Source organism: Neolamprologus multifasciatus, chromosome 7 (genome assembly GCF_963576455.1).
Source record: "Neolamprologus multifasciatus chromosome 7, fNeoMul1.2, whole genome shotgun sequence".
NCBI lineage: Eukaryota > Metazoa > Chordata > Actinopteri > Cichliformes > Cichlidae > Neolamprologus > Neolamprologus multifasciatus.
This window is the reverse complement of record NC_140445.1, coordinates 20,628,645-20,652,229: the sequence shown is the minus strand read 5'-3', so window position 1 is coordinate 20,652,229 and position 23,585 is coordinate 20,628,645. Positions and strand designations below refer to the sequence as shown.

At 40.7% G+C, this 23,585-nt stretch overlaps 1 protein-coding gene across 1 annotated transcript; it reads right to left on the bottom strand.

The window, feature by feature from the left end:
• Window positions 1–3,648: 3,648 nt before the first annotated feature.
• nop14 (NOP14 nucleolar protein homolog (yeast)) lies at window positions 3,649–22,637 on the bottom strand. Its single transcript, XM_085167459.1, has 19 exons — window positions 22,452–22,637; window positions 21,880–22,062; window positions 21,032–21,166; window positions 19,574–19,715; window positions 19,140–19,279; window positions 18,895–19,023; window positions 18,653–18,775; window positions 17,894–18,025; window positions 17,468–17,795; window positions 17,218–17,348; window positions 17,047–17,132; window positions 16,832–16,967; window positions 11,674–11,775; window positions 8,537–8,690; window positions 8,300–8,459; window positions 4,727–4,874; window positions 4,491–4,609; window positions 4,211–4,366; window positions 3,649–4,125 (listed from the first exon to the last, which is right to left on the bottom strand). Exons 2-19 carry the CDS (start codon window positions 22,060–22,062, stop codon window positions 4,032–4,034), a joined length of 2,598 nt encoding a protein of 865 aa, XP_085023585.1. The 5' UTR covers window positions 22,452–22,637; the 3' UTR covers window positions 3,649–4,031.
• Between the last annotated feature and the right edge of the window lie 948 nt (window positions 22,638–23,585).

The following is a 23,585-nucleotide window of genomic DNA, read 5'->3' as shown; positions in this document are numbered from 1 at the left end:
TGATGTTTTTAGAATTGTGCTTCATTGCTCAAATTAAATACAAAAGGAAAGAAAAAGCTATTGTCTAAAATAAAAGTGTAAAAAGAAAGAAAAAGGCAAATCGCCTTTAGTCAGTAGTTGAGGAATAATTAGGGCAAAGCTATTTAAAAGTGACAGATGCGTCTTTAAAATGAATGCAGGAGATAATGGGCAGCCACTGTAATTTGGCAAGCACCAGCGTAATATGTTCAAATCATATCTGTGTGCCAGCTAAGATCTGGGCTGCGGTGTTCTGCACCAACAGGATGCGGTGAAGTCAGCTCTGACTCGTGCCAACACACAGCGCAGTAGTCACGACAGGAAAAAATAAAATCCGTAGCAGGGAGTGTGATCTGATTTGAAAGATTCAAATCTATCTATATAGATCTATATCTATGTGTGTGTAGACTAGCTTTAAGTAAGTTGGCTGACCTATAACAATAAAAACGTGTTGAGAGCATTTTTAAAATTGTGGTGAGCGATGTTATGTGAATAACAGTGTATGTTAAAACAATGATCACACTGGTAGTTCACAAGCTGGATGTCAAAGCATCTTCACTTTCTCACTGAAAGTGGGACAAAAATCAGTCTTTCCCCCCGGTGACAGCCACTTCATTAGGAACAGTTCATTAGGTGTTCAGCTGCTCATTAACACTAATATCTAATCAGCCAATTACGTGGTAGCAACTCAGTGCATTTATGCATGTAGACATGGCTGAGAGGACCGGCTGAAGTTCAAACTGAGCTTCAGAATAGGGACGAAAGGTGATTTGAGTGACTTTGAACACAGCGTGGTAATTGGTGGCAGATGGGCTCGTTTGAGTATTTCAAAAGCTGCTGATTTTCAAACAACTGTCTCGAGGATTTTCAGAGAATGACCCAAAAAAAGAGAAAGTTCTGAGGATGTTTACGTCAGAGGTCAGAGGAAAATGACCAGACTGCTTCAAACTGATAGGAAAGCAACAAAAACTCAAATAACCACTGGTTACTGTACAGCCAAGATATGCAGAAGATCATCTCTGAAGGCAAAACACATCTAACCTTGGAGCAGATGGGCTACAGCAGGAAGACCACACCGGTTGCAATTCTCTCAACTAAGAAAAGGAAACTGAAGCTGGAATTCACACAGGTTCACTACAACTGAACAACAGAAGATGTGAAAAACATTGTCTGGTCTGATGAGTCTTGATTTCAACTGCAGCTTTCTGATGGTAGGGTCACAATTTGATGTAGACAACATGAAAGACTGGATCCATCCTGCCTTGTATAAATATAAAGAACTCAAAGCGGCTGGTGAGTCTCTGAGTTCTGAAACCATCCTGGGGTGGACACTGTGTTCTCATCAATTACTGGTTTCCGCTTTAAGAGATTTTGGTATCTTCTAAGGATTTTGGTAATCGAAGATAATCTAGGATTAGATGTTGGCATGCAGCTTAAACAGAACAACCATGTTGGGCTTGAAAATGTGCTGTAGCCAGCCATCCAGCTGCAGGCTTTAGAGAGTGTGAGGAGAGATAAAAAGAGACAGACGTGCACTCACAAAGGCATGTCCTTGCAATCAACACTTCCAGCATTTTGTTTCCTTGGAGAGACAGCACTCTTCATCAACACTGAAGCCAACATGTCTTTCAGTCCTGCAGGATTTGGTGGGTATTTATTGTTCTTGACACATCAGTCTACAGCTGCAGTAGCCCACTGTTTTATGATGCACTTGATGAAAAGCATACATCATATTCATGCTAAAGCTGGGGTGGGCTACATGTTCTGGGGGCTGGTCATTTGGACCAAATCGGGTGAGCACTATAAAACAGTAAAAAGAAAATAAGATGCACAAGATAACTAGCATGCGTGGTTCAGATTTCATGTGGGCCATAACGATAAAAGTATATATTTGTACTTGCATGCCCATCTGGTGGGAGGAGCCTAAAAAAAGCAGGAATAGTTGTCTATTTTTTATTTTTATTAACCTTTTTTTCTTAAACACTAGACACAGTAGCATTCATATTGCTGTTTCCTCAACACTTTTTTCATGCCGTAGTTGATAATCCTCCGTTTTTATCGTTCAGCTCAGCCAGTTTTAGTTTTGTCACACCGTCCACATTTAACAGTAACCCAGTGGCAAGCGGTGTATTAGCTGTGCTCAAAAGCTAATACACCTATAAAAAAATCAGGAAGCTTACCTGATTTACGTCTCTGTTTAAGATCCTTTTCTCAGGCATGTCCAGGTGGTTTTTCCAGGGACGTTGCTATTCTAAGACCGCTCGCTGGAAGTCCAGCTCCAACCATCATGGTCCTCAAACATTGCAGGAGCAAAGGTCAACTTCTAATTCCAAATTTCTCATGGAGAATCATCGCTGGTAGTGAAGCTGAATCTCCAGCTACCCCTGAGCAGATTTTAATTTAATTAAATCCAGGAGTCCACAGTTTCCAAGCAGAAATCAGCTAGATTGCGATTTTTGATCAAACCTCATATCTAAATAATAAAGTCTAAAGAAAGCCAGAGAATTCAGCTGATTTCTCTGGCATGATGTTGCTGGTCTGCCTCCTAAAGCAGACGTCCTATCAGCACAGCATGGAGACGGATCTAGGTAGCAGCTGTCTTTAATGTTTAAGAGGACAACAGATTATACATGAGCAAGTGTGACTCCCTAAAGGTGCACAGGAGTAAGCACAATAACCTTGCACTCTCAGATCAGCATGTAGTTGACTGGCAGTGATGATAGCTTGCAAAAAGATCAACAGAGAAACAGCTAGAGGGCATGAAAATGACCCAAATGGACAAGGTAAGCACCAGCAGGGTGGGGGCAAGCATGGAGACCAGAACACTGCTGGACACCAGCATTAATACACTTCTGGAGATGGTTAGGATTTACTGGGCGAGCATGTTTTTAAGAAAAATGCAGAAATGTATCCAAACAAAATATTACGCTGGCTACGACAGCTCCAAAGCTAATGTGAGTCCTGAATGAACTTTTGTATCGGCTAAGGCGTGAGCAGATCTTGCTGTTGTGTTCGTGTCTGCATGTAACAGGAACATAACTCAAAGAGAAAATTCATCTCCACTAAACACCACACCGAAGCCCTTTTAACCAACATTTCAGGTCTTCCTACCAATCAAACCATACATGCAACGTCTGTGTACCAACCCACATCATCTGAATACCTTCTTCCTGTTCAGGTTCTTGGTATTGTGTCAATTGCCCAGCTGCAGTCTGAATTCAAAGTGTTTAAACTGTCCTGTGATGCGTGCGACCTGATTTCTAAAATCCCCTCACAGCGAGACAAACCACGAGATCATCAAGAACCGCATCGTCAAAAGATTCTCAGAATCGCTCAAATCATTTCACTCAGACTGTATTTGTAAAGATACATTTGACAGCCTCGTGTCTCCATGTTGCAGTGAACAAAAACAGTTATATTTAATATACATATTTAGTATATAATAAAAGTTTGTTTTTAAGCTTTTTATGAATAAAGGCTGCTAAGTAATAAATTATTACCATAACCCTGCTAAGACCACAACCTTTCAATTTGTGCAAGACTGCATTCATATGAAGACCATGCAGCTGTTTCCAGGTGTTTTATACGGCAGAACATTAAACATTTAAAATGAAGACTGATGCAGCTTGATCCATGTGCTGTAAATTTATTTACATTTTATCATAGTGGGAGTAACCCTGACCTTCTTTATTGGAAAAGTATAGCCACTGTTAACAGCACACACAACAGCATAACGTTGTGATGGTTTCTGTTTTTTTTTAAAAAAGGGAAAATGCGAGCAAAATATTCACTCCTCTGTTCCTTTGTGGACTGACACTTCCAACAGCAGTATCCAATTGTCACATCAAACGCCTACATTGGAATATGTAATAACATGGTGTGCAATCATGACAGAGAACTCTCAGCTGTATATTCCATATATTTCAACCTTAAACATGTGATCCACAGCTGAACTGGAGAGATCCATTTGAAAATGATCAGACAATGGGGAGAACTGGTGGAGATTAAATATTTCACTTCTTCTTCCTCTTCAGGGATTTCCACTCTCCCTCCTGGGTGGCCAGACTGCCCATTAGCTCTTTCACTTTTCTCTTTCTCTCTGCATCCCTGAAACACAGAATGTGTAAAAGTTAAATCGTCTACTAAGAGAAGCATGAACATTTCTGAACGGATGCTGGAGTTGTATCCACACCTGTTCATGACCTCGTTGAGCTTCTCCCTGGCCAGGAAGCGTGAGTCCTTCCTGATCTCTCTCAGAGCGCCCTTAAACTCCCTCTTGTATTTATGCTTTAGTCGCTCCTTCTCTCTCTCCTCTCTGGTGCTGCCACGCTTCTTTCCATAGTCCAGCCTGATAATAACCAAAAATGGCACACAAAATATTAAAAAAGAGGGGAGACATCCATCGTAAATCTTTGGCTACCTGAACAATCTGAACTGCTCGATTTGGATGAGCAATTTATTTTGGTGCTTACACTTCAACAATCTTGGGCGTGAGCAGCTTCAGAGGAATAGGCTTTCTCTTGTCAAAAACAAGCGCACTCTGAGTCACATGCGTGCTGCTAATGGCCTCCACGATCTCACTGCTAAGCTCCTGCAAAGACAATGACAAACACTGTTACTAAACACAGAAAATTCATTCAATTAAGATTTAAAAAAAAAAAAAGAAACAAAACAACAACAAAAAAATCAGCAAAAATCTGTAACTAACCTGTAATGGCTCTGGTAATGTTTGGGTGGAAAGATGTTTTGAAAGAAGCGTTCTGATTGGCTGAAAGATGTGTGTGAAGGAGGGGAGGTCTTTGTAGAGCAAGCAGCACCTCTTCACCAGGTCAAGGCAAGTAGACAAACACGTTAACCTGTGAAAAAACACAATTATGAACATTTCAGTTTTATAACTTTTCTCATGTTAATTAGCCTCTATATACCTCAGGTCCTGAAGCTCAGTTCTCACTTCACACATATGACTTCTTTTCAAACACTGCTGCACGTGCAGATCGCAACATTTGATTTTACAAGTACCGTATTTTCCGGATCCTTACATTTTCTCAAAAATCGTCAGTGCGCCTTATAATCCGGTGTGCTTTATGTATGAATTCTGGTTGTGCTCACGGACCTCAAACCAATTTTATGTGGTACACGGCACAAAATCTGTCAAAAAAATGTTTTAGTACGACTTTGGTAAGCTCTGAAGCTGCACGGCTTGAGGGATTGTCTGAGCATTGCGGCTACCGTAGTCAGGAGCCTCGAAGAGTAATCTGGGTCCTAAACTCTGTCCGCTTCAGGTCCCAAAGTCAAACGAACACTGTGGCATCATTGAGAGTTAAAAACTGTCTAAATTCTTTCATCTTTAATAAAACAATCAGCGTTTAACCAGGTGCAACAATTATGTTTAACATCCAGGCATCCATGAAAACAGAGAGAGTTTAACATTAATGAATCAATGGCACGGAAGTGGAGGAAGCAAGAAGAATGAGTTGAGGAAAGTTTGACTTATCTGACTGTTTTGTTTTGCTTAATGCGCCTTATGGTCCGAAACAACTCTTGCCTGCTGTCTATAAATGTCACTCAGAACTACAAAAGCCAAGGCTCACAATCAGAAGGATGAACCTATCCAGTTAGTGTTTCACTGATATTTTACGTGTTAAAATAAATAATGACATGTGGATCTACATTAAAAGTCAGTGATCAATCAAAGTCCTCATTCTCTCAGAACTACAAATTACAAACATGGTCGAGGCCGGGCTGTAGGATATACGGCTGCTTTTGGAACCGGGACACTTGTGTTTTTATTGATGACGCAACTGCTGATAGAAGCAGCAGCATGAACTCTGAAGTGTAAAGGGCAGTTTTGTTATTAAATACAAAACTGAATGCAGAAAGACCCACAAACAAGAAGCTGAAGGCAGCTACGGTAATCGTCTTCCAGACCATCTCAAGGAGGAAATGCAGCATTTGGTGACGTCCACGGGTTCCAGACTTCAGGGAGTCACTGACCTCTCTAAAAGCATTAGCTCTATTTTCTGTGACACTGCACGCCTCCATCTTTACACATTTTAGACACCCTTTAGCCTTCAGTGTACACTCACTATCCTCGCTTGCCTTATCACCCAGCAGTAATTACCACACCCACTAGCCTCTTCACACACAGCTGCTTGTGTGCATGTGTCACTGTACGGCCTCAAGGAATGCAGAAATTAGACTATGAAACTGAGCAGAGGGACTCTCATGCAGTGGCGTATATAACACTGTGGGGGAACTGGACTTGATCAGACCCCAGGGCACAGCATTTAAAGATGACTCACTGAGTACTATTTGATCAAGACTCATTCTGAGTTATTAAGAACACAAATACTAGGAAACACGACCTGCCCTTTGTAAATTGTACAGCAAAATATTAGCGGCTCAAAACTGACTGAGGAATAAATTGGAATAATACATATATCAGCCATGAAATTAAAGCTAAGGTGGAAAACACTGATTATCTCACTGCAATGGTATCCTTCTTTTAGATCACGTGGACATCTTTGTGAATGTGTCCTTTTTATGGGAAAAGACGGCAGTGGGAAGAAGGCGAGTGGAAGTAGAAACCCTGGCTCCAGCATCATCTGGATGTTATTCTCACCCATACCCCTCACATTTACATCTCTTTATGGCAACAGCATTCCCTAATGACACAAGAACAATCGCAGGCCCACTGCAGAAATGGTTCAGGGCTGGTTTGAAGGACATTATAGAGTTCACTTGGCCTCCATATTTTGCAGGCTTTTAAATTTCCCCCCATAAATACAACCAGTGGCTGCTCTATTTATGTCTCTGCATGTTTAATGAAATGTTATCGATAATTACCACTCATTACAATACATTAATAAGTATTCGTTTTAGTTTAGAATTAATAAAAATGTATGTTCTGACAAACTGTGCACAATCATGATCTGCTGAAGCCTGAAGCTTAGCTTTGTGCCCACACACCAGCTGCTGTGTGAAACCGTGCTGGCGACTCATCCGAATTCACACAAGTGGATAAATCAGCTCTGAGCCACTCAGCGTATGCAGGTAAACCAAGTATGAAGGCCTATTTTAGGTTTATCAGATGCAAACAGCGGTGGCTGTAATAATAATGAGCATGTTTATCACACAATAATTGCATTAGCACTGTGGAACATGCAGCCAGTTACAGAGAAGATGCGTATGAATGCACGCTTGTGTGCTTCAGTTTTGTCCTTACAGGAAAAAAAAAAAAAGAAAAAAAAAAAAACACAACAAATTAACTTTGTTGTTTTTAATGTGGCTCCGTTCTTTTTCAATCTAATTATTTCCTTTTTGGTGATCCAAACGGATCATGAACAGTGTGAAGGAGAAGACAAAGGATTTTCTCACACTCCCTCTCTGTCCTCCCACTCTGCCTATAACTGTCTCCAGGAACGTGTTAATCTCTGTTATTACATGCTTATCATACATACTACACTTTCAATAGTCAACAATGGCACTCCTAGATTTACAGATTTGTTGTTGTTGTTGTTTTATTCGGCTTCTCTAACAAAGAAATTATTTTATTTTGGCATAAACCGCGTGTCTGCATCCATCCTCCATGTTCTTACCAGGAGGTTTTGTGGTTGGAGTCTCAGCTGGAAAACAGCTGAACAACTCGGCTGGCAACAGGTGATGATCAAACGTAATTCTGCTCGTCACTCTTCCCCTCTAAAGGTCTTTATTAGGATTATTCACATGCAGCATGGCACATCGGCTAATGGAAAAGGCTAATACAGTCTATTGGCTGCAGTTTTGTCTTCTCCTTGCCAAATTACAGCAACGGTCTCACTGAATGACTTTAAATCAGCACTTTCATTAAGAACAACTTACCCCCAACTCTTCTAAAAGATGTTGCCAGTGTTATAATTCAACTAACTTCACTAACCCTTCAAAACCAACCGAGATATTTCATCTTGATTTATGTCCAAAGTTACACTGGTTTCATCTGTTTGTGGAGGGTTTCTTGTTTGTTTGCTTTGATTTTTGGAAAACCTTACTTCACCTCACTACTTTACAGCTAACTCTACTGTACAGTATCTATATTGTATTCATATTATTAAGCTAAGCTGCTGTCCATTTTTTATAACACTTAATTTCATAATTTTAGGGATAAATGCAGATATTTTCTAATCTACATAGAACAGCCACAGCGATTATTTGTATTGGACCATTTTAATGACGCCCAGTGCTTGTTTAAGAATTAAAGAAGCATTGAACTAGACTTGACTGAACAAGCAGGGTCATGTTTTACCTGTGGGTATCTCTATCAGGGTCGTTTTCAAGGTCCAGCTGCTGAGTAGCAGAGAGTGGGAGGCTTTTTTTGTTCCAGCTCCTGCAGGACTCTGAAGATGACAGCACTAAAACATCGCTGTATTTTCCTGATGCTCTGAAGGGTGGCACTACAATGTAACCTGCAACACAATGTCAGAGTATGTCAGGTCAGTTTCACACCTCAACAAAGCATACCTGCCGTATAAAAGTGTCATACCCAAAGATGCCTTGTCCTGCACTGCCAGGTGTAGCGTCCCAACCAGGAAGTTGATGAGCTCAGGCAGGAAGCGCTTTGAAAAAGAGACATACTCCACTCCCAGAGAGCACAGAACTAAACCTGATGTTAGGTCCTGTAATGATCTCACTGGGCACTGAAAAATTACAAGACACAGACACAAGCACACAAGATTCAGGATTACTGTAGTACACACAGAGAGACCGATCTGGAAAGAAAACAATGAATGAGCAAACAGGTTGTAAAAAGGTATTTTATGTAAGGTTGAAAGACTGAATTCAAAGAGAAAAACTCAGTTGAATTTGCTCAGCAAGAACACTACAACATGTCAGCCCACAAATCCTTGGGAGCATTTTGGGAAAGCACTACAAGGTAGAAGCGTTCCTTGGAGAGGGAACCTTTGGTGTCGTGACCAAATGTCGCAATACAAAAACCAAAAAAAGCCGTGGCTGAAATTTTGCAACAGGCAAGATTGGAGCTTCAATCCCAGGAAACTTGATATATAACACTTCAGCATCTTGATGAGCTCAAACGACAAATCACGCTTAGAACAGGACCGCAGTAGGGACACATGGTCTGTGTCAACACACAGACCATGCGTTTGTCAAACTCAAACACATATTTGTTTCAAATAACTTACAGAATTTTCACATAACAAGGAGCATGGACTTTGGACCTCATCATTTCATGATCTTTGGAAAAGTTTACTAACGCTATGCTAAATTAATTCAGATATATATGCATTTGGTTAATTTGCAACCGTCAAATGCAAATGTCTATTTGGTACAATTCTAGCAAGAACAATGAAAAGAGAGATTGTCATCTAGTGTATATTTGGCATTTTGAACAGGTCTATTCTAAATATTATTTTGATTTAACTTCTGATTTTTACCTGTTTAGAATTGTAGTTTAAACATTTTCTTTTTGCTTAAGCCTAAGTGAAATTAAAATACATTTTTCAGGTGGTGATCCTTCTTTTCCAAATTGACTCTTTTATCTTGTGCTGTAGGCTACAGCTTCATAGTGGTCGTACTAAGCAAGTCTCAATTTCAACTGTGAAGAGAACACTTAGAGCTGCAGGTTTGACAGGACAAGACAAAAGAGGCTTGCCTGGGCCATGAAACACAGCCATTCGACTACTGAAGACTGGAAAAGGTATTATGGACCGAAAGGCTACCACAGCATTCTGCAGCGCCATGCTGTAGCCTCTGGTATGCTCCTAGTTAGTCACGGGTTCATCCTACAGCAAGATAATGACCCAAAACATAAGTCTAAAGCTGGGCTTACACTGTGCGATTTTTGGCCCATTTTGAGACGATTTTTCAGTCGTGCGACCGTTTTGGTGATCGGCCCGATTCTGGCCTTCATTGTGCGTCGTGCATCATGTATACGTGGGGTAACGAGAAGCGATTAACACCTCACAACCAGCTCCCAATCATCAATCGCTTGGTCCGACCGTCGTGAGAGTGTCACCACAGCTGCTCACACTGCGCACGCGCAAACACATAAATGTCAGTGAAAAAGACGGCGCAGCACGGCAGTGCAGCGTGTGATCTGGACACAAGCAATGGAGGCACTTGTAGAACTTTGGAAAGCTCATTCGAGCCTTTTCGATGTGGCCTCACAAAATTATCACGACCACAACAACCGTGAAAATAGTTGGATCTACAGTGCTGCTCAATCACAGCTGCCTGATCAATGTTTTTCATTAGCAATTTAGCAAAGTTGATGGCGGTGGTGTGCGTGTCTGTGTGAGTGAAAGACAGAGAGGGAGAGCGAGCGACAGAATTTCTGGTATAACCTTCATTTTTATGGACGCACAGTGTGAGCACTCAGGTCGCATCAGAGCATCGGGCCGTATAGTGTGAGACTCTGCATTGTGACCTATGAACTTCTAACCCCTGCGAGTCAATCGTACAGTTTGAGCAGAAGCTGAATAACGCGACTGAAAAAAAATCGCACAGTGTTTGCCCAGCTTAAGCTATGACAGAACTACCTCAGGAAAAAGAACAAAGTGGTAAACTTTAAAACAGAGTGGCCAGCACACTCTCTAGACTTAAACTCCTTCGAGCTGGTTTGGGATGTACTGGACAGAAGAGTGAAAGCAAAGTAACCTACAAGTGCTACACATTTATGGGAACTTCTGCAACAGCTATGGGAAGAACATTTGATTTCTATTTTAGAAAGAAAGCCACATGTGGGTTCAGCTATTATATCTGCCAAAGGGGACTTTGATGATTCAAAAATGTAGAAAACATTTTGGTCTATAAATTAATTCCCTGGTTTCTTTTTTAACTCCAATTACTTAATTGTACTATGCTTTCATTTCAGAATGCAAACAGACATTAAACTGCATAATTTTTTTTTTTTTTTTTAAAAAGGACAAATTGGATATGTTTTAAAACAACCAAATCTGCATGAGATTAATACCATGTTTGAATTAAAATATCAACATGCAACACTATGCCTTTGGACCACTTTTCTAAGGGTAATCGTCATACTATAAAGATTGTATGCATGTGTATGTGCTGCCTATTTCCTCCTACATGAGAAGACATGTCTTGATGAAAGTTTGTAGAAATAAAATGAAATATCTAAATCGCATATACAAATATGTTATACAAACCCACACTCATATAGATTTGTACATTTGACAGGTCAGTTAATTACAGTATAGAATGTCAGACTAGAATGGTGAGTCAGAATATAAGCATACACATGTTTGCATGTTTCCTATCCCTGTAGGACCATGCACTCACTGAGGGTCCTCAGTGTTTCTGGAACCCAGAAACAATTTTGATGTACAGTTAGGAGGTCAGGGGCCATTTCAGGATAAGCCTCATGTGATGTGTGGGTAAGCATTCGTGTCAAAATATGTGCACGTGTGTTCGTGTATGCCTGTTGGTAACATAGAAAGGACTACCAGGATTCAATGTGATGGCCTCCTGACATTTAACAGCAACTGCTTTCTGAAGTTCCACACAGAAAAGTAATTAATGACACACGCGCACACACACAGGGTAGCAGCTAGGCAAGTTCAACACTTGATAAGATCCCAAACTGCTCAAACAACACAGATATTAAAAGATATGTAAAAATATTAAAATGTCTGTGTGTACCTTGGTGAGAGCCTGGCTGATGAAAAGCAGTGCTGGAGTTGTAACTGGATGCCTGAAGTCTGAGGTAGGAAACAGCAGGGCTGTCACCTTAAGGTAGATGAGCTTAAAAACGAAGGAAATATACAAATGAAGGTGCAACATAAACAATAACAAGTGTCTTTACATTAGAGAATTCCTTTTAATAATCCTACTTTAAAAACATCCGGGACAAAGTCCAAGAAATAAGTCAAAGCATTCACTTAAATCCTGAATGTAACACATCAAATGTTAAACGTCTATTAAATCTTTTAAGAAAACAATTGCACTTCTACACAGTCCTAGTTACATTTTGACTAATATCAGTTTGAACAGTGTCTGATTGTTGAGTTGCCAGAATCAGATGAGCAAAGAGAGGATCTGATAAAAAGTAAGCGTGAATGATGCCTTGCTGGCTTTTACTGTGAGGGATGACTGAGCGACGGAAGCACAAATAACAGGCCTTTAGACAGATCAGCAGTCAACTCTCATTTTATTCCCCTTTTAATCACAGCAGTGGGTTAGTGAGCCATATTTACAGTGCAGATTGATTTTTCATCTAAAAAAAACTAAAACTAAATCAAACTACTAAAGAAACTATTTAAACCAGGCTAAACTTTTTTTCAGTGCAACCACTGTGGCCTACTCATCATCATAGCCTGACACACAATTAGGGATGGGTATCGTTTAGGTTTTATCCGATACCGGTGCCAAACCGGTACTTTTGAAACTGTGCTGGTGCTTAAACGGTGCTCAAACCGGTGCTTAAAGAATGGAGAACAAACAATAGGTCCAAAAACCTCTCATGTTCAGCTGTTTTTTTGTAAAAAGATAACAATGTTAGCCTTTTCTGCAGCTATGGGGCATATATGGTATCATTCTTGGCTGGAAGCAGTGCTTAAACAATGGAAAAAAACACAAACTTTGTCCAAAAACCTCTCATGTTTAACTGTTTTCCACTTTTTCTTTGGTCATTTTAGCTTTTTTGGCCAGGGTGAAGGGAGTATCTGCCATCAAACAAGAAGACAGCTGCATGGAGCTATGATGATGTTTGCTAGTTCACCTTACATGCATTAATGTAATAACGTGGTTAGCCTACTCAACGTAAATTACACACGAACAACATTAAGCTACTCACGCAGAGAAGAACGGCTGCTGCTGCATCATCACCCGTCATCATTTCTGCTACACTGGCAGGGCTAGGGGCCAGGACTCTCCTCTTCGGGTTTTTGGGGGATTTTGCTAATTCCGGTCCGATAACAGGCACCACACCCGCAGTAGATGTGCTCGGTGTGAGGTCTCGCAGCAAGCTATCAAATACGGCGCATTTCTCGGCTTTTAACAAAATGCTATGTGTCGCCAGGTGTTTCATCGGATTTGAGGTGTTACCTCCTTTGACAGTATCACAGTATCAGCTTAAAGCACTTGTTGCAGGCTGCTGAGTTTGCACATTTTGCTGTGAAGTACAGCCAGACTTTTGACCGCTTCGCCTCGGGCACTTTTAATCTGTAGCTCTGCTCTAAAAGAACGTACGTACCTGGGCCCGCCTACTATCCTCGGAAACGTAAAATGATTGGCTAGAATCTAAAGTGTATCACAGCTCAGGAAAAAAAAGCACCGAAATAAAGCACCGAAATGTGCGCTGCTTTTCGGTCTGGTTACTAGCGTTTATGTCAGAACCGGTGCCATCATGGCACCGGATACCGGTACCCATCCCTACACACAATGATCCCCACAACAGGAAATGGGCCACTGCTCAATCCATCATTCAGAGACAATGATACTAATTTAACGGATTATATAGAGAGAATCTACCTGCTCTTTAGAAATATATATATTTTAGAACCAGTACTTTCAATCAGCCTCTCATGACCAGAGATGGGCAGTAACGCGTTACTTGTAACGCGTTACTGTAATCCGATTACTTTTTTCAAGTAACGAGTAAAGTAAGGGATTACTATTGCAAAAACGGTAATTAGATTACCGTTACTTTCCCGTAGGAACGCTGCGTTACTGCGTTACTAAAACCGTGATTTTCTTGCGAGAATGTCTCATGACAGTGACGTAAGCGTGTGCAACGTTCGTGACAACAGCTGTGTGCAGATCAACAATGGATCATATATCGAGTGCGGGAGAGAGTATGAGCGTGCAGCGTTTAAAGCGTGGAAGTACTGACCTTACTTTGAGTTTGATTCCGTAAAAAGTGACAAAAACATTAGTGTCCGCTGTGCGTGGGAAGAAAACTTCTTTTTACAGCGAAAAAAAACTCCTAAACTTCCAAGCAAGCGCCGAGTAGCTATGACGTAATGGGAAACTCACAGAGAAACTGCGGTATCCTTCCACTGACCGCTGCACACCTGCACCAGGATAAACCTCCGCCTACTCTACTCCTGCTTTACAGGTGAAAATAGAGCAAAAGGACCGCTAGTCTTTATATATATATATATATATATTAGGGGTGCAACGATACTCGTATCGATATCGAACCGTTCGATACAGTGCTTTCGGTTCGGTACGCATATGTATCGAACGATACAACATTTTTAATTTATTTTATCAACTTTCCTTCTGATGATGCTGTCTGTGTTGAGCGCTCAGTGGATCTGCGCTCGACAGTGCAGCCTAGGCGGAGTAGTCGAACACAGATTCACTGAGCGCAGGGCAAGCTAGCGAGACAGAAGCTAGGCTAGTTGCAACATGGCAAATTGAACCTCCCCCACCCTCATTCAGATCTGGCGTTTGGAACTATTTTGGTTTTCATGTGATGTATGACCCTGAAGGTAAGCCTGTCATGGACAAAAGTAAAACAGTATGTTGGATGTGCCAGCAATGCTCAATTGGTGGGAACTAGTGTGTTAGCGCAGTTAGCTCGTTAATGTGTTGACGTCTTCCAGCCCCACTCATGAGGTGATCCGCGGTAGCTCGTTAACGGAGATTTGCCGTGTTGTGACGTTAATGTCATTTCAGATTTACGCTGACAGCACTAGTGGGAACACAACCAATATGACTGCACATTTACTCCGACATCATCCTAGTGCAAAGACAAGTGGAAGCAGAGAAAAACAACAAGCAGCATGCTACAAACTTTACCCGAGTCATTTAGACAGCCGTTAGCACACGATTCTCCTTATGGGGACCTGATATGTTTAATATGCTGCTGAGAATATAGCCCAGAAGAAGCGTATAGTATAGCTTTTATTTTGGAAAGAGACATTTCTCCATAATAAACTCTCTTTTCCAAAGATGAGTGATTCCTCAATCAGATACAGGGCTCGCAAAATCGCTAGCCCGACGGGGCTTTTTTCCAGTCGGGCTACCAAAATCTATCTCTGCCCTGCCCGTCGGCCTATCCTAGGAAGGAAAAATATATGTCAATGCTTTTGCATTCTTTTGGAAATGTAGCTGGGTAATTATGTCATTGGCATCGGCCACTGTCAATATGTGACATACTGAAATCGCGTTTGAATTTGCGCTTGTTTTTTGCTTTCACTTTGCAATCGCGTGAACTGTGTATAGAGAGCGACAGTACTGATTGGTGAGTGATGATAATTTGCGCACCAATTCCTCTGACATCGTCTTATCAATCGTTAGCTTACTATGCAAACATGACAAGTGAAATCTCCCGCAGCTTAAACATGTGAGAGGTTGATCGCGCAGAGAATCGCTGAGCGTTATGTTAGTGCGTGTGTAAAAGCAGCAGGATATATATTTTAGTTCTGCTGAGCCAAATAAGACAGGTCAGCGTGAAGAAGTGACAGCCAAAGAAAAGCTTACCACAAAACGGAAAGGTTATGACAAATCAGACTATAAGGAAAAAAGAAAGTGCAGCTTTATGGTTTCATGGACAAAAGAATTTCTGTGGCTGCAATATGACGAGCTAAATAACCAGGGCTGCACATAAGTGGTCCGCAGGTGCGCATTCGCTGTCAAAATAAAAACCCGCACAAGATAAGAAGTTGCAACGCGTGTTTGCGTACATAAGATTTTCAGGAGGACAGACATTTGTTTAGAACTCTTAAAGATGTCGAAGAAGCTCCTTTAAGCAGTTACTGTGATGTTCCTCCACCTCCAAAGAAATGTCAGAAGGAGTCCGAACCACAAAAGAAGCGCGTATTCTCTGAAAAGTGGTTGCAGGAGGTGAGCTGGCTTCAAACAAATGATGAACGCACAGAGATGTGGTGCAGAATGTGCCGTGAAAATTTAATAAATGACAAATTAATAAAAAGGCATGAACATTTTTTTTGTATCGAAAAAATATCGAACCGTGACACCAAAGTATCGAACCGAACCGAACCGTGAATTTTGTGTATCGTTGCACCCCTAATATATATATATATATATATATATATATATATATATATATATATATATATATATATATTTATATATTTATATATTATGTAGCTGCTGGAATGTGCAGAAAATAGGTTTAAATGTTAAACTAATTTCTTCCAGTCAGAGAATGGTGCATATAATTAAAATTTTGCTTCATGCATAAAGTTGAAAGATTAAAACTAACAAAACAAGTTTTAAAAAGAGACTTTTCCATTTGATTACATTTTGTATGATGGATTATGTAGAAAAAGTAGAATTGGGCTGAAAGATCTATCACTTTATCACCTATTCAGGTTGTAAATCATGTTTTTAAAAAGTAACTAAGTAACTAAGTAACTAAGTAATTAATTACTTTTGAAAATAAGTAATCAGTAAAGTAACGGGATTACTTTTTTGGGGAAGTAATCAGTAATTAATTACTGATTACTTTTTTCAAGTAACTTGACCAACACTGCTCATGACTAACATGGCAGTATTACTCACTCACACACACACACAATGCAGCTGGGTTAAAAGTTCTGTGTAGTGTGTTAAGAGGTCACGGTACAAGCACTGATCAAAATCAGCTGGGATGAAATTAAACTGTAAGAAGCTCTATCCACCACATGCTTGCTTAAAGATGAATCACTAGTTTTCTTTATATAACACTGGAAGGTCTTAACATTGATTCAAGCATTGATTCTACCTGAAGCGAGAATGGCGCAGGCCTACGAATCAGTCAGTCCCTGAATGAGCTGACATTTCTATAATCTATAAACACCACGGTGAACATCAAACATTTACCACAATCAAAGTAAGTAATTCATACCATGTCTAGTGTAGGGAAAGCTGCGTGACCTTTGACCTCAAGCGTCTCTTCCATGCTATGAGCGGCATCTCCGAGGATGCTCTGCATAGCCTTACAGGCTGCATCTGGAAACATCTGGCACAGAGCGTACACCTCGCTGCAGAGAGATTTGCAAAAGGTAAAGAAATGTATTTATGTCAAGGACTAAATATTTTGAAGCCTCTTTCTGAACTCACGGTATGAGCTTATCAATGGTGCTAAGTTCAGGTGGACTCCTAGTGGCCAGCTCTCCGATGTACTCCAACAGAAAGCCAAAAAGTTTCTGGAACAGAGAGAGCTCTGTGAAGTCACATAACGGTGAAAGCTGCCGACTCATCACACATGTGCATCCAACTCTGTAACTGTACCTGCAGTTTGAGTTTATTGCCTACAGCCAAACTGGGGTGGTTGCTCTTTTGAGTTCTGGCCACAATGAGGCGCTGGTTGTCAGAGGTGTGACCACGTAGCATATCCTTCAGATCGTTGTAGCTCTCAGGGGCTGTGAGAGGAAGAAGAAGAACAATACAGTATTGGATATTTTGTAAGGGAAAGAACTAACTATAACTAAACATGACACTAATCTGCCTTTTTTTTTTAATGAGTAATAAATTCTGGTACCAGCAAATGTGTATGGGAGCTCTGCTTTGGCTGCCTCCTGCTGGGCCTTCACTTCCTCTTTGCTGAGAGTCTTCTTCGGCTTGGGGCTGGCCTCTTCCTCCTCCTCATTTTCGCTTTCTTGCTCAGACTCGAGATCTGAGTGGCCATCATCTTCACCACTTCCCTCCTCTTCTTCTTCCTCCTCCTCTTCTTCTTCTTCCTCAACTTCATCCTCCTCTTCATCCGATTCCTGTTCCTCATTGCTCTCGCCCTCTCCTTCTTCATCTTCATCTTCAGCCTCATCTTCTTCTTCCTCTCCTTCCTCCTCCCCCATGTTCCATTTTCCATCCTATGTACAGGAATAACACATTAAGATAAAAATCAACAGTCATACTAGGAGGAATAACCCAAAGTAACAAAACTGTTCTGCATTGTGTCGTCTCACACCTGATAAGCCAGAGTCTTCTTGTCATGTTTATCCAGAATGAAGCCGTCATTGAGGTCATCAGCAGAGAAGTGAATCTGACTTTGTGCACCTTCCACAACTTCCTCTCCCATCATCCTCCTGAGACGGTCAGCCTGTAGAAAGATCAGATGATGGCAACTGGTCGTTATCAATTACTTTTCTAATTAAATTCACCATTAAAGTAAAATCTCAAGGCGATCTCAGGTGACTGTAACTCAAAACCCTGCAATCTGGAGAACAGCAAAGCTGCTTCTTTTGGAAAACCTGTACAGTTATTGGTTTCTGTTACATTGTCCCATGATTCCCAAACTTAGGGGAAAACTTTTGAAAGGAGAAAAACTAATCACAGATTCTGATAGGATAGGGAAGGGGTTAAGGATTACAGTACTTAGATCTCACAAGGTTAAACCGCATTTGAATACTGCCTTTGACGTGACTGTCATAAGAGCAAGAAGCTACTTCTCCTGTCAAAATGTAAGAGCTGCATCGTATAAGGCTACAATGTGGCTTTCCAGTGTCTTTTCTACGTGGCTCCTGTTAGCTGAGCGCTCGATTTATTGGGACAGTGATGTCTTTGCGTTAAAATGATGCGTCTATCAAGAGGTATTTTCTCTTTTTAAAGACTGAGAATAAAACCTGATTTCAATTAAAAAGGAAAAAAAAACAAAAGATCAGGCGATTAACATCAAAGTGCTTGAGAGCTGCAGACAACAAGGCAAATCTCCACAGAGCAAATGTACCTCGAGTTTCTGCAGCTTCTCTCTCTCTTCCTTGGCTAGCTCCTCTGGAGTTTTCATCTTCTCTGAGGGCTGAGCCTTCATCTCAAAGCCGAGCTCTCTGACCATCATGTCATATTCCTCCAGCTAGAAAACGCAAACATGAAGCAAAAGGTATTTATTACAAAAAACAAACAAACACACACACACACACACACACATCTGGGTGGAATGGTCTTTTTGCAGACTCATTTGTGTATTCCTACTTTGGGTTTCTCCTCCTGTTTGTCAGCTTTGGGCGTCTTTTTCACCATCAGAGACTGTATGTTCTTCCAGTCTTGATCCAGCTTCTCGGTCAGCTCCTGGGCCTCCTCTCTCTGCACCTGGCGTTCCCTCTGAGAACAAGCCCCAGACATCAGCCCTTACCAGTTTAGCAAAGTCTGTAATCTGCAACAATATGGCAAACAAAGGCAGCATGGAAAAAAATCCATCAGCAGGACCGAAGCCTTACCTTCTCCTGCTTGGACTTCTGGATGAGCTCTTCAATGAGCTCCTGCCTGGATTTTGCCCTCTGGCCTCCCTCCTCCTCCTCCCCCGATGACTTCTTCCTGAGGAGACCACCTCCTCCGAAGTGGGACGCAGTGAGCTCAGCTAGGTGTGAAAGAAAAATAATGTCACTAATAAATGCCAGCTCTGTCATCTATAATAACACTTGTGTTCACTCCAAGCTGTGGGCTGGGAATGAAAAAAGATGGGCAACATGTTTGGGAATATGCAGGAAAATTAATTAACATTAATTCCCCCCATATCAAGGTGAGCTTATCTGGAGGATAACAAACAGTGACTATTAAAATATCAAAGTATTTAAATGAAAATGGATTCAAGGTACAACAAGAATATAAGAACCATGTAGATGTGGAAAAAATCCATTCATTTGGCACTCACCAGACAATAGACCCTTTTCTTCTGATTCATCATCGCTATTCACAACATCATTGAATTTCTCCATTTCAGCCAAAGACTGGCCGTAATGAGTCAGCTCTTCCTCCTCATTCAGGTTGTACACGTCCTTCTTCTCATGGACGCGCTAATAATAAAATACAAAGTAACAGAAGGTGTAGGTTTGGTACATCTGTGCACAAGCCAGTTTATTTTCACTGTTTTAATTATGCAGCTTGGACAAAAGAAGTGACAAATCTTTGTCTGTAAGTCTAGTATTAACATGACCAGTTAGGTCAACAAGTATTTAAACACGGACGTTATTATGCTGTGATAGATTAGAAGTGAGCCAAGGCTGCAATGAAGAATAAACTGCATTTAGTTTATACAGGCTCTAAAGGAATTAGAAAAACTAAAAATTGATCTGTCAGGCCTTTACTGAAGCCACCTTCAGATGCTGCGCAATTGTGGGTCTTTGTGTATCCAGTTTTCTCTTTAGTAAGTAAACAGCACACACAGATGGCATGAAATCAGTAGGCTATGTGACCATAATCAAAGTCTTTGCCTTCAGACAGTCTTGGGTGTTTCTGATGTTTCTTTTGGGTCATTATTAATCCACACTTTGAGGCACAGCACTGATTTTGCAGCCTAACACTGGAAGCAGAAACGAGCGTTCTTGGCTTGACTAGATGAGCCGTTTTTCCTGCAACAGAAGAATTCAATAATCTTCTGTTTATTGAATTCTATGAAGGGTTTCAATAGAATTCAATAATCTTCTATTTTACTCTTCTTCTGTGGTCTTCTGACCAGTCCAGAGCTGGCCTGTATACTTCCTCTTTTTAAGAATGCACCAGATTTTTGGTCACTTAAGCCTCGACTCTACTTCTATCATTTTTGAGTCCACTAGGGAGTTATGTAAATTTCATCATCACACAGTGAATGGGTCCTCAAACCTGAGCTTTACGTTACAATGCACCATCTACGCATGCGGCAAAGTTTAAAATAAGTTTGATAGGAACAACTACTCAGCTGTCATGTCTCCAGCTGTTTGTGTCCTTGTCAGATTGTATATTCAAGGCGTTTCTTTCACTAAGAGGTCTAGAATCAACATTTCAGGCCATAAATAGGAAGTGACAAGACTTTTTTTTTTTTTAAATTGGAAAAAAGAAAAAAAAAGTCTGAAATTCACAAAAAGTTAAATGCAATTTTTTTGTTAAACTTCTCAAGTCTGGACTTGAATCACATCATGACTGGTTTATAGCAAATCAAATGAGTTATGGAGGATGTGCACACTGATTAAGTAAACGACTGATGCTATATCCACAATGATGAAAGTAACACACACAAAAAAGAAAGAAATCATGTTAATCACTAAATGCTTGGCTTATTTTATCTATTCTTTATTTCACAACCTGATGATCAATGTGTCCTTTCAGGCAGCAATAAACACATCGCATCACTGACCTGTCTCTCCATCGTGAACCTCTGGAGAATTTTGTCTTCGGGTGCCATCTTGGTGTCATACTCTCCAAAACGTCTGTCAATAAATTTGCTGCATCTGTTCTTCTGTTTGTATTCCTTCAGCAGGGTCTCTTTTCTCTATAAATTAAAAAAAAGAACTGCTTATTAATTACAAGCTGCCTAAACCCTATCAATTTAAAAAACAAAAAATAATAATCACACAAATTAGAAACAACAAATGATGAAGATTTTACTTTTCTTGGCACTTCTGCTTGTATTTAGACCGGTTCACGGTTCTCTCTGTTCTTACAACCCTCTCAGTGACTCCTGCAGAAAGTCCCTCTCCCAGCATGACTGTGTGAGCAACCGGCTTCACAGCACAGATAGTGTTAAAAGTACAGCGAGCTGTGAGCAAAGGCTGCCAGAACAGAAAAGTTTGTGGCTCAAGTTCTCTGGATCTTTGGAGATTTTGGCTTAAGCAGCAGAGCTTATATACAAAACAGGTAAGAAAAGCCTTTAACTGTCAAGTTAAAGGTCAAGTTAGCAGGAAGTCTTCAGTTTAGGACTTGAAAACGGGAATCTTTCATACCATCAATGCAGGGACGCCGATGCCAGACACAAAGCATAAAAAGATATAGTTAATAGTTAAATTCATATATTATTTACACGATGTTTAGATAAATAGTTTTCAGCACTGACGGTCGCGCAATGCAGTGTAACTGGTCTTTCCAAAAATAGGAATACAATTTAATAAAACAGTACTGAGCATCAGCAAATCCCTCTAATGTGAGCTCACACCTGAACACAAGGTCAGGTGAGTTCATTAAAGCATAATAGGGGCTGTCTCTTACCTTATTGACGGCTTTGGATCGAGATACACCGGGCAGACCCACATCATGCTTGCTTTTTCTCCCGAGGACATCAAATTTCTTTCTGTTGATTTTCACCTCAAACGGGTTGTTTTTGATCTCAGAGGAGGTTTTGGTCTTTCGCACCTTGTCAGCAAGGCTCCTCTTCTTCGGCGCCTTCCCCATCTGTGACAAAGCAATGGCTGAGTTAACATTACTGTCTCTTCCCCTCCTCTGATTGTTTACAGCTTAGATCCTATGATAGTTAATTATATTTATTTACTTCCTGAGAGTCTCGCTTTTTTCCTGCGAGTCTCGCTTTTTTCCTGCGACTTCTACAGGATACATTTTTTTTGTTATCGTTCTACTGGGCTAATGCTAGCTTAAAATTAGCTTTTAAAGCATTCAGGTTTACAAAACAGACACACTTGTTAGATGAAAATGCCAAATGAATTAGCATACGATGTTAAATCCACAAGAAAAAATATTGGGCTACTTTCAGGACAGTTAGCTTCACTGTGAACCGTCAGCAGCTTGTAAACAAACTCACATTTTCACAGACAGGAGGTGCTCACCTTTTAGGCGCGTTGACGAGTCGGATTATTAAGTCCAGGCGGAACAAAAGATGAGGGGGAAAAGCTTCAGCGACACTAAATTCAAGAAATAATTGTTTAATATATCCCTGCCCACGTTGCTTCACTGAGTTTCCATTTCTTCCAGCGTGCACAGCCTAAGGTGAAAGTTCACCACAATAGAGCAGACATGAGGTACTTCCGGTGGAAAAGCTCCTACAGCGCCTCTAGAGTTTAAAGATGGAAGCTCACCCTTCAAAATCAAGAAGTAGAGACGAAGCCTCCTGCAGTTATCGTAGCAAATTCAAACTGTGTTTATACAGATGGATGAAAAATTAAAAGAAATTGAAAGAAAGCCCAATATAGTAGCTTAGGAAGGCTAATATTACGAATACTAAATATTCCAGTATAATAGAAGCAGCCAAAATCTGTGAAATACTTTTTGTAGCAGCTTTTTCAAGCATATCATTTTTTATTTATCCATCTATCCATCAATTCATCCATGCAATTTGTTCTGGTTATCCAGTTCAGGGTTACAGCAATGGGGTGAGATGTGCCAGTATGCTACAGATCATAGAGAGACAGACAACCATTCATACACACCTACAGCCAACAATTTAGAATCACTCATTAACCTGATGCCACACAGACTGTGGGAGGAAGCCAGAGTACCAAGACAAAACAGACACAAAGAAACATGCAAGCCCCACACATTTTGACCCCAACAAGCCAATCAGAACAAGTGAATGGAATGAAATAACTTCTAGCAACGAACATGCTGACCTTGTGCCAATTTTATTATAAGGAAGTGCACCCCACTGTGTCCAATTTACACGCAATGTTTTGACCCCCTTAAATAAAAACTGGAACTGCATTTTGAAGGTCAATGCAGTGTCCTGCAATTTGGGGGTTTTCATCAATGTTTACTATTTGCAGAAAGCTGTATATTATTAATGTTCTGTGATAGCTATGATCTCCAAAATTAAAAGCAGAAACAACTGAACATAATTCACTGAAGAACAGAGTTCGAGCAGTAAATTGTTTTGTGGGTGGACTAATCTGCTAAACTACATAGCAGGAGGGAGTTGCAAAATTGTAGCAGTGAGAGTCAAAATGCTGCTGCTGGTGGAGATGTAG

Bases quoted from the DNA above. Each gene is read 5' to 3' on its own strand.
- nop14 (XM_085167459.1), bottom strand. From the start codon at position 22,062: ATGGGGAAGGCGCCGAAGAAGAGGAGCCTTGCTGACAAGGTGCGAAAG. The intron at 19,024-19,139 runs GTAAGGCTTCGG...GCTTGTTCTCAG, and splicing joins AGAAGTCCAAGCAGGAGAAG to AGGGAACGCCAGGTGCAGAG. The intron at 17,133-17,217 runs GTACAGTTACAG...TCTCTGTTCCAG, and splicing joins GCAATAAACTCAAACTGCAG to AAACTTTTTGGCTTTCTGTT.